The sequence below is a fragment of the Arachis ipaensis genome, chromosome B7, assembly GCF_059453495.1.
Source record: "Arachis ipaensis isolate K30076 ecotype BB chromosome B7, ASM5945349v1, whole genome shotgun sequence".
Taxonomy (NCBI): domain Eukaryota; kingdom Viridiplantae; phylum Streptophyta; class Magnoliopsida; order Fabales; family Fabaceae; genus Arachis; species Arachis ipaensis.
In genome coordinates this window covers 7,231,546-7,243,595 of record NC_142442.1, presented here as the reverse complement: position 1 = coordinate 7,243,595, position 12,050 = coordinate 7,231,546, and the positions used below count along the sequence as shown (strand labels likewise).

The window sequence follows — 12,050 nt, the reverse complement described above, 5'->3', positions numbered from 1 at the left end:
AGCGGCGAACTGGTGGCGGCGGAAGCACGACGGCGACGAGGCATCATCTCCCTCTCGCATCGCTCTGTCTCTCTCTCTTTCTCTTTTCCTCGCGTCGCTCTCTCTTATGATCGGTCTCCCTCTCTTCCTTGCGAGCAGTGACAACGATGGTGGCTCCAAGCTTTGCCGGTGCTGTCCCCTCCTCCATTCCCTTCTTCTTGCACTCTTCACCTCCCTCACTTTGTTCAGTGTGCGTGTGTCTAGGGATAGCAATTAGGACAAATAATTAGGGATTATAGGGTAAGGAATTTTATAAAAAGATAAAGGTAAAGATAGTACCAAGATTTTAACAAAATTATAAAGTAGAATAATAATTTATAATTAAATTTATTATAATAAAATTATTTTAGGAATATATAAAAATATTTATTGCTTAATTTATAAATTAAGCTTAAGTAATTATTTTTATTTAAAATTACAAATAATTTAATAAAGATTGATATTTTGTTTTGAAGAAAGATTGTTAAATTTTTTTGAGGTGTTAAAAATATATTAGGTTAAATTTTAGAATGAAAATGAAATAAAAATATATAATATTTGTTATAAATTTATTTTAAATTTATTTCTTTTATAAATAATATTGGGTTATATGTTTATAACAATAATTTTTAAGTGTTCTATAAATTTAGTATTTATAGAAAAAATTATTTAAATTTGTATAATTATTTAAATAATATTAGAAAATTATTGTTTGATAAAAAATTGTTGTAATGGTTATAAAATTGTTCTTTAAAATAGTTAAAAAGAACAGTTTTATTTGTTGCTATAATGTAATGAAAAATTGAATTTCAACAATAACATTGTAAAAACCGTTGTCTAAGGCCATCTAATAGAACGATTTTAAAGTGTAGCATTTTAGCAACGGTTTTTATGCATTTCTTTTGTATAATTATTTAAACAACAATAAAAAATCGTTGCTTAAAAATAAATCATGGTAACGGTTATAAAACCGTTCTTTAAAATAGCCAAAGAGAACGGTTTTAATTTGTTGTTATAAAATAATAAAAAATTGAATTCAATAATAACACTATAAAAAATCGTTGTCTAAAACTATCTAAGAAAATGGTTTTAAGGCGTTGCCAAATTTGGCGTTGTTAAAGCCCATATTTATTGAAGTAAGGAATGATTGGAGGTGTAAGGTGTGTATAGACTCGAGTATGATCTATATCACTGTGTAGCGATGAAGCATACTCCTTCCGGAATTTGCAGCAGGGTACGAGGAGGGCTCTCATGGAGGTTTTATGCTAAGAGATAGTGTAACGCGTTACTATTATTTAGTCTATTGATGTTTGATTAATACTATTGCTTTAGTTTTGTGTTGGTTCCTGTTATGTACTTGGACTTGTTGATCTCACATCCCTGTTCGTACGTGTTTGTGTCTCATCTCTCATGTATACTAAATATAAATCCATTACTGTGCACGTACTTAAAGCTTAAAGTTTTAATTACTTTCAACAATGTCGGAATTTCCACTCAATATTTTATTCTTTCCTTGTCATCTAAATAAAGTTGAAAGCATGAAGCAAGAAATTGATAAAGGCATGCATTATATTATTTACGCACGTATACTAGAAATCTTCTTTAGTGTCTTACGGGGTTAAAATAAATTCAATAATAAAATAATATAAGCTATATTAAAATTAACAAATTAGACATAAATTTATTAGGCACTATAAAATTTTGTATCAAATTATTATTTATATATTAAAATTAATTATTATATATTTATATATAATATTATTTAATTTATTTTTAATATATATTTTATATTAATAATTAATTTTAATGAGTAATTTTAATATATTACTTCTTATTAGCAAAATGGGCAATCCATATAGGTATAGTAACACACACAAGATGCTAACAACACTGCATATAAATCAACATTAATTCCAAAATAAAGTCATATAATTTCCACTAACAAACATGTCGGTGACAAACGAAGTAACTAAAGAAGAAGAAGAAATTGGAATGGAACTGGCCGGAGCCGATGAAGAACTGCGTGAAAAGCTAGCACAATACACACTCGAAGGCAATTGGGTTGAAGTAAAGAAGATGTACCGCTCAATCCCAAAGTCCCGCACCATAACGGTTAACAATTCTGAGGACACGGCGTTGCACGTGGCGGTGGATTTGGACGAAGAAAATGTTGTTAAAGATCTTGTGAGTATAATCGTAGAGCATGAGAAGAGTGCTCTGAAGATAGGGAACAAGCACGGCGATACACCTCTCCATGTGGCGGCGTCCAGGGGGTTTGCGAGACTGTGCAAGTGCATCATAGGGGAGAATGAGGAGAGGATAGAGTTGAGGACACTGAAGAACAACAATGGGGAGACACCATTGTTTCTTGCTGCTTTGAATGGGAACAAAAAAGCATTCGCCTACCTCTCTCAAACTTTTCATGATCGTCACCAAATTATTTTGCCTCATCTTGTGCGCGATCATGATCAGGATAGTATTCTTCATTGTGTTATCGGGAGGGAATATTTCGGTAAGCAACCTAATTTTTGTCCTTTCTTTTAAAAACATTATTCTTATATATTTATTATTTTTATCTGACATTTATCTTTAAAATTTATTTTAATAGAGTATTTTTTTTTAAGAATAATCATTAAACTGTACAAAAATTTTGAACGCAGGAAAAGTCTAGGACAGTAACTTTATTAAATTCTGGCCAACATGTAACCAGCAAAAAAAAATAAGTCATTGGATGAAATCTCACATCAATCTCACACCATTAAAATCACCATTAATGACTATTTGATGGCTATAAATCACAAAAGTTGCTGTCTCCCTAATACCCCTCATTCAAATATTTATCGGTTGAATAATATTATTTGTGAAAAGTATTTTTTGTTGACATTATATATTTTAAAAAATTTTGGATACGAGGATATATACATACATTGATTGCTAATTTAATTTGTTGGTATCTGTATATATATTGTTATGGTGGATCGGAACAGATTTAGCAGTGATAATAGCGGATAATTTTCCTATGCTTACTACACTTCGAAATAAGGATGGATTCACCCCTCTCAAAGTTCTTGCTACTAGGCCCTCGGCTTTCCCAAGTGGAATCAAATTTTCATGGTGGAAGCGGATCCTCTATCACTGTAGGTTTTTGTATATCTAAATACTATATACATATAATAGCTATTAATAAGATAGAAGAATATTAGAGATATCAAAATATTATGTCAATATTATTATCCTTTTGAGCATTAGTGTTTTGATTATTAATCAAATTGTAGTTATATATATCTTTTTCTTGTTAGCTTACTTTTCTTTTGTATTCTTTTCCTTTTCGAAAGGTATTCTCATAGAGCCACTGAATGCTGAGCATAGACTGAAGAAGATTCGAGAAAAGATGGAGGCTAAATCCGAAGAAAAGTTCCCAAAGAATTACGCCACATTATGGGACTTCATTAGTACGTGGATGCATTTTCATGCTAGCATTATTTTTAGAGAGTAAAAATAATGGCATGAATGAACAAGTAGCTTGACTAAAATATTAATTAAGTAGTATTTGGTTTGTATTCTGCTGACAACAGGGATATGTTGGTGGGAAAAAGATCAGGAAGCAGACATAGAGAAATCCATTAAGAATGATGATGACAGTCCATTTTACCCACCAAATTACGAAACGGTTCTCCAAATTATCAGTTCTATATACGTGCTCGTTTTTGGTCTCCACGGTGTCGGTATGTCTTCCTTCTTTTCTTTGATGACGTATTTTGATGATAGCAAACTTATATGAGCCTCAATGTATGTACTTCAAAAGCGGTAAAGGAAATAAGAAAGACAAAGAAAAAACACAAATGGAGTGGTCAATTATTGGACGCACTGATGGAACGCCCTTACGAAGCATTCGCAGGAAAGGCGGGAGAGCGACCCGATCCTCGCGGATGGGATATCCAACCTGAAGTCTATGATATCGGAAGACGCCACGGGAAACAACAAGGTATTGATGAAAATTTATATCGAGTTTTAGGGCTGCACATGGATCGGATAATATCCGCGTATCCGCGGTAATTATCCGCATCCGATCCGAATTTTGCGGATATTATCCAATCCGCAGAGCCGTCAGATCGGATCGGATTGGATCCGTACTATGGTCGGATTGGATTGCGGATTTGGCAGTGATATCCGCGGATCTGATCCGCAAATCCGCATATCCGCACATCACATATAAATAACATAGTTTAAGAAAATAAACCCTAATTAGGTATGAATTTTAGTGTGTTATTTATGAATTTTATGATATTTTATTTTTAATTTTTTATGTTGTACTTTAACTTAGAATAATTAAACTTAAATCTTGTGTTATTATTTTGTTTTTGTTATTCAAAAGAACTATTATTGATAATATTTTAGGAGTAAATAGGCTTAAACAGATAAAAAATAAATTTTTTGGATTTTTTTGTAAAAACAATCAAATAGAATCTCAAAATAGTTTTTTTTTTTAATTATGCGGATATACCCGATATCCGATCCGATCCTCGGATCCGGCCTAAAAAAATGTGGATATCGTATCCGATCCGATCCGATGAGTACAGTGCGTATCGAATAGAATTTTAGGCTATATCCGATCCGATCTGATCCGTGTGTAGCCCTATCCAGTTTTTTTTATGCGAACATAATTGAAAACTAAAAATTATTAAATAACTTTGATTATTGCACGTGAGTTTTTGTTCATATATCATATGAGATAAATTTAGAATTAAAATAATAAAAATTAATAAATATTTAAAATAAATATGTAGTGGATATTATTTTATTTTAAAGTGTGGCTAAATAAATAAAATATATTTTTAATATAAATTTTTTTTATAAACTTATTATATCTAATATTATTTTGTTGTTTAATAAGCATTAGACTAATTTATTATTTTCTTCAAAACATTTTTGAATCGTCGATCGAATACCTAAAATTGGTCCAACAAAGGTACTGACGATGAAGAGACACCATTTTTATTGGCTGCGAGGAATGGCATAGTTGAAATGGTGGTCAAGATTCGACGTCTGATACCAAGTGTCATCCACAACACCAACTCAAAGAAGGAAAACGTGGTGCTGGTGGCAGTGAAACACAGACAACCGCATGTTGTTGAGGCACTTAAAACAGAACTAAAAGATGAAGTTTGGAATACGTTGATTCAGGCAGTGGATGACGATGACAACACACTTTTGCACTTAGCAGCACAAAAACAAGTAGGGAGCAAGCCTTGGAATGTTGCTGGCACTGCCTTAGAAATGATGTGGGATATAAAGTGGTATCAAGTAAGTTCTCAAATCACTTTTCCAAAAGACTTAAACACATAAAAAATATGTATAATTTTATATTTGCAGAGCATTCTTCATCACAAACATATATGTACAGTAGAAAATTTTAGGATTCAGCATTTTTATTAAAATTTAGCCAATATTTAATTATTAAAAAATGGTGTAATTTCACGTTATTAGATATAATCTCAATAATAATAATAATAATAATAATTAACAAAATAGTTAATAAACAATAAAAATGAGACCAATTAAATTAGTGAGTCTCTTGTATTATCTAATGTGATCATGTTAAGGAAACAAAAGAACAATAATTAAAATTTATCTTATTTAAAAAATAATTTTTTTGTTACAAAATATTTCTATTTTTAACGTTGCAGTATATTAAGAGTCTTGTACCGCAACGTGTCTACTTTAGAAGCAACAAGGAGTCAAAGACAGCAGGGGAGATCTTTCAGACATCACACGAGAGTCTTGTGGAAAACGGCAGTGTGTGGTTGAAGGAAACATCGCAAGCATGCTCTGTGGTGGCGGCACTTGTTGCGGGTGTCTCCTTCGCCACAGCTAGCCAATTCCCTGGTGGCACCAACGGTAAAGGCGAGCAGCAACTAGAAGGCGAAGCAGCGTTCCATGCATTCGCCATGGCTTCCCTCGTCGGTCTTTGCTTCTCTGTGACAGGACTCATAATGTTCCTGTGCATCCTCACATCTCGAAAAGAAGCCAAAGATTTTCGCAGGGCATTGCCGCTGAAACTGCTTCTAGGGTTGAGTTCCCTCTTCGTCTCTATTGTAGCCATGGTTGTATCTTTTTGCTCTGGCAATTTCTTCATCTTCAGTCGCAAGTATGAGAGTTTCCTCATCTCCTTCTATGCAGCTACTTCCGTACCTTTCGCTCTCTATGCCTTGGCACAGTTTCCGCTATACTTTGATCTTCTAATTACGATTATCACTAGGGTGCCTTGGCCAAGTAATAAAGCTGACAATTTCTAAAGTTGTCATAATGTTCCATTATTCTTCTATGTCAATTTGGGCTTCCATTCCTTGTGTATGGGAGAATGAAAATTTTAATCTTTAAATTAACAATGTTTCCGAGATACTTTCAATGTGACAAACATGGAGGACGATACCTTCATGTCTTTCCCTACACATTATTCCTTGTACTTATTACCTATTTATTTACTTGCTTCGTATTTGTTAATTTTATTAAGAAAAAGTATAGTGCCATCAACTTTTATATTTTGTGCTCAACATTTAACTATTAAAAAAAAGTGAGTGATCTCTCATCATTAGATGTAATCTCATACCATTGAATATATATTGATAGTCAATTAATGATTACAAAACACAAAAATTGCTGGCCCTAGCACTTCTCTTTTATTAAACAGTTTAAATTTTGTGTGTATTATGGTTTGGGAGATACTTTCAATGTGATAAACATGGAGGACGATGCCTTCGTGTCTGATCTTGGCTAATTTTTTTGAAATGGATAAATATGATGTATTATTCATTGGTGTGGATAAATTGAATATATATATTTTTTAGATGAAAATTCAGGTACAGTTAATTTTATATAAAGTTAATAGTTGAAAGTCATTAAATTATTTAAATAATTTGACTAATTTTTTATCTAACGATTCTTAATTATAACTTCACATAAAATTGATTGTACCTAAATTTTCACAATTTTATTTTAACGTGGAGATAGAAGATTTGAGAGTTCCGATTTTTTTATTTTTCTTTCACAATTTTGTGATATATCTCCTTTTTCCATGATCCAACAAAATACACTTTCTCCAATATATATTAAAAACAAAAAGTGTCATGTCTTTCCCTACACATTATTCTTTGTACCTACTTATTTGCTTGCTTGACAATTGTTAGTTTTATAAACAGTTTGAAAGTTGGTTTTGTGTAATATGGTTTTGAATGTTGTAATAAAACTAGAATGATTAATTTTGATGAAAAAATAATTTAAATGAATGGTTAGAAAAAATTGTTATTTATATTATTAATAAAATAAGAAAAAATATAAAGACATTTAAAATTTAATGTGTTTCTCAGTTGATTAAAATGAATATTATGATGGTTTATTTATAAGTGTTTTTGAGTTGACATACATTATAATTTTTAGATAATTTTCTATAAATATTATTTTAGATGTTTCTAAATATTAACCTATATATTTTTAGATACTCTTCATAGATATTTTTCATACTTTGACTTATTTATTTAATTTTTAAAATTTTTTATCATAATATATAGATATTTATTCTTATAAAATAAAATCACGAAAATTCTATTTTTTTTTACAAATATATAGCATGATTAATAGCAATAATTAACGGCACTGAATTGATGATGATAAATAGTTCTTTACTTCATTTTGGTTTGGTTACTTTGTTACTTCGTAGTTTTAATTTTGATACCAAAAAGAAAAAGGGAAAATGAATAAAAGATAAGAACCGAAGAAGAAGAGTATTGCTTTAAAAAGCAGTTCGGATATGAAAGGTACATATAGAGGCCAAAGATGTGAAGAATAATATGAACTTAATATTTTCTTTTCTTTTATTTGTTTAGTTTTTTAAAGTTCATTTTATTAGTCAAGCATTGAACTACAAAAATGTTATGCCTTCTAATCACAATATTAGATGAGTCATCATTTTGTGTCGAATGTATGATAAAATCACTGTTTCCAATAACCTCACTAAATTAAGAGTATCATGGGAGCCGAGAGTTTCATACATAAATCGATCATCTTGCTTAAATTTCTCGAAGAGAAATATTAGGGCCGATTTTTTAAATTAATATTAGTTTATATTTTAAACTAGCATCTTAATTTTTATATTATTAAAATTTAAATTTAATATTTATGGTTTAAAATTAGTCTAGTGTGGGCAAAAATGACATACACCAATAATAAAATGATATATATATATATATATATATATATATATATATACTATAACATTTTAGGTCTATGACCATGATTTTTTTTATCACGGTAAAAAATCGTGATCATAGACCCTCTATGGTCATGGTTTTTTAGAGTGACAAAAAAAAAGCTATAGTCACGGTTTTTTTGAAAAGGGTGACCATAGAGTACCTATGGTCACAGTTTTTTAAAAAAGGGTGGCCTAAAAGGGTCTATGGTCACGGTTTTGAGAGGTGACCTAAAGGAGTTTATGGTCACAGTTTTTTACAGTGACTAAAAGGGGTCTATGGTCACGGTTTTTCAAAACAGGGTGACCTAAAAGGGTCTATGGTCACGGTTTTGGAGGGTGGCCTAAAGGGGTCTATGGTCACGGTTTTGGGGGTGGCCTAAAAGGGTCTATGGTCACGGTTTTGGGGGTGACCTAAAGGGATCTATGGTCATGGTTTTTTACAGTGACAAAAAAGGGACTATGGTCACAGTTTTACAAAAAAGGGTGACCTAAAAGGAGCTATGGTCACGGTTTTACAAAAAAGGGTGACCTAAAAGGGTCTATGGTCCCGGTGTTGGGGGGTGACCTTAAGGGGTCTATGGTCACGATTTTGAGGGTGGCCTAAAAGTGTCTATGGTCACAGTTTTGGGGGATGGCCTAAAGGGGTCTATGGTCACGGTTTTGGGGGTGGCCTAAAAGGGTCTATGGTCACGGTTTTAGGGGTGACCTAAAGGGGTCTATGGTCACGGTTTTTTACAGTGACCAAAAAGGGGCTATGGTCACGGTTTTTCAAAAAATGGTGACCTAAAAGGGTCTATGGTCACGGTTTTGGGGGGTGACCTAAAAGGGTCTATGGTCACGGTTTTGGGGGTGACCTAAAGGTGTCTATGGTCACGATTTTTTACGGTGACCAAAAAGGGTATATGGTCACGGTTTTTCGGAAGGGTGACCTAAAATGGTCTATGGTCACGGTTTTGAGGGTGACCTAAAGAGATTTATGATCACGGTTTTTTACAATGACCAAAAAGTGTCTATGGTCACGGTTTTTCAAAAGGGTGATCTAAAAGGGTCTGTGGTCACGGTTTTGGGGGTGACCTAAAGGGGTCTATAGTCACAGTTTTAATCATTTGAGTTTAAATTAATTAAAATTTTTATGTATTTTTTATAATTTTAAATATTTTATCTTTTAAAAATTTTAATAATTAAAAATTAATAATAATTTTATATGATTTATTTTAAATATTAAAATTTTAAATTTAATTTTATAAATAAAAAATTAAGTTGAATACTATTAATTTTAAATTAAAAAAAGATTTAAAACTTAATAACATAAAAAATTATTTAATAACTTAATAATGATTTAAAAAATGATTTATAATTAGTTACTTTATAGAAATTGGAATTAAAGTTGTGATAGAAAAATAATGAAATGTAATATAATTTAATTTAGATAATCGATATTTTAGATTTAAAATCGTATATTTATAAAATGTGATTTGTAAGACCCATAATTTTCGAAAAAATATTATTTGAGTTAATTTCAATTTATATATTCATTAAATACTTTATTTTTAGAAATTATTTTATTAAAAGTAATTAAATTAAGTTTTGATAATTAAATGAAAAATTTTACTTACTCTTATAATATTGAATAATTTTTTATATTTAAATTATAGAACTTAATAATTTTAAAAGAATAAGAATTTTGTATGATTTAGTTTGAATAATTGAGATTTTAGAAGTTAATATTTTAATTTTTATAGACAAAAAAAATTAATTATAATATCTCTAATTTTTAAATTAGAATATTAGATTTAAAAGAAAATTAATAAATTGATAATCAAATAATATTTTCAAAGTAATTTTAAAAAAATAAATTAGATTTTCATTTAATACTCTATACCCTAATTTAATTAAAATTACTAAATTTCAATTTACTCAAAAATCCTAATTCCTAAATTAATTTAGAAAATCCTAACCCAAATACCCTTCACCCCAGCGCCGTTTCCCCCTTTCACTGATCAGCTTCATTTTTCCTCACACACAGCAAAGAGAGAGTGAGACCCGAAAGAGAGAGAACGAGATGAACGGAAGAGAAAGGGAGACCCAGAGGAGGTGCCGCTGGGCCAGAGTTGCCGCTGGGAGGGTCCTCGCCGCTGCCGCTATAGCCACGCAGCCGCTGTCTGGTTGTCATCGTCGTCGCGCTCGCCAGAAACGAGGCAGAGAGCAGCGCCGAGAGGAAGCCTGTCAACCCCATCGCCGCCGTCATGCTCGCAAGTATAGAGGAAGCCCGTTGCTGCCAGCTTTGTCGGATCTCTGTCATCGAACCCGTCCTTCGCGCCGCCATTGGAGTCGCGAATGGAGGAGGGAGAAGAGGCACGAAAGGGAGCGTCACGGTGTTGCCGTGGTCGTCGAGTGGCTGGGCTTGCCATCGTCGCGTTTGAAGGGAGGCGTCACTGATATACCCGACAGCAGCTTCCCCTGCGTTCCCAATTCCATTTTTGAAACTGTAACACTCTTGCTCATGCTCTGTTTTTCGAATCTATTCCTCTACCATATTTTGTTCTGATTACAATAGCATATGTTAATGTCTCTGTTTAGTATTATCATCTTTATCCGGAACCACTGATGTCACCGCTACGGAGATGATTGGGATAGGCGCGATTGTCATTGTTGTTGCTGCCCCAGAAGAAGTGAGGCTGCTGCTGCTGTTCCGGCCGCATTGGCTGTTGTAAACTGGAAAAAAGAAGGGCATCATTGCGTTTAAATTTGACGGTTTTGACTAATTGAGGTAGGGGGTTTAAACGATTTCAATTTAAGAATGCCTACAAGGTTTATTGAATAACTGCAAATAGATTTAATAGCTGTGAGTAATTGATTGATTATGTGAATATTGAATTGTGGCTGAAATTGTGATTGGAATGGCTGAGATTGTGATTTGGAATTGTTGATTAGTGATATTGATTGATTATGTGGATTGGGAATTGTTTGATGACTAATTGTTGAGAATTTCTGAATTTTAATGGGTTATGTTGGATTTGTTGCCGTTAAGCTGTTATTTGGTATATTGTAATGTTAATGAACTTGGTTGGTGGTTGATTTGAAATTGGTTTTGAGGGGTATTGAAGAGTTGGATTTTGAATACTAAATGGTTTGCTGAAAATCAGGTTCTCTTGAAATAAAACGGCAACTTTAAAAGTGATTTAGTAACTCTATAGTGACTAAAATTATAAGAATTTAAATGTTAAGTAAATTATATTAAGTGTAATTGTGAAAATTCAATTTTTAAGGTTTCGTATCAACTAGAGAATTAGTTATGATTTTTCAAAGTTGAACTCTAAAATCTGATTTTCTGCATAATTTTAAACGAAGTCAGAAACTTTGAAAAGCTATAACTACTTACGTAATGATCGGAATTGCATGAGACTAAGCCTGGGTTAAACTTGGGGATATAAGGAACTAAACTGGTAAATTTGAGACTTTTTCATTAAGTTTATGATTTATGGTAAATTTTTGAATTGGGGATGTCAAATCTGGTTTTTCTGCAGAACGTTTAACACAGCAGCAACTTGATTCCTCTATTGGAAATTCTGCAGTTTGAATTTTGAAATGGAACAAATTTTAAATAAAACTTTGGTCCTAATACTTTAATTTCATAAAAATTTAGAATGGTTAGAGTTGTGGTTTTAAAGATTTGGATTTTCAGAGAAAGATGTATTATGCAGTAACTTTGAGACTTCATAATTTTTAATTCTGGAATGATATTGAGATGCAACTAATTGGAGGTGAAAGTTGAGTATGTTTA

At 31.9% G+C, this 12,050-nt stretch overlaps 2 protein-coding genes across 2 annotated transcripts; both read left to right on the top strand.

Annotated features, from left to right (window-relative positions):
• Positions 1-1,965: 1,965 nt before the first annotated feature.
• Positions 1,966-6,411, top strand: LOC107606717 (uncharacterized). The gene is made up of 7 exons (XM_021107189.2): positions 1,966-2,530; positions 3,006-3,155; positions 3,354-3,470; positions 3,594-3,743; positions 3,824-4,003; positions 4,988-5,322; positions 5,706-6,411. Exons 1-7 carry the CDS (start codon positions 1,966-1,968, stop codon positions 6,312-6,314), a joined length of 2,106 nt encoding a protein of 701 aa, XP_020962848.1. The 3' UTR covers positions 6,315-6,411.
• Positions 6,412-10,328: 3,917 nt separating this feature from the next.
• LOC107608286 (uncharacterized) lies at positions 10,329-10,894 on the top strand. Its single transcript, XM_016310124.3, has 2 exons — positions 10,329-10,754; positions 10,847-10,894. Exons 1-2 carry the CDS (start codon positions 10,329-10,331, stop codon positions 10,892-10,894), a joined length of 474 nt encoding a protein of 157 aa, XP_016165610.1.
• Positions 10,895-12,050: the final 1,156 nt, after the last annotated feature.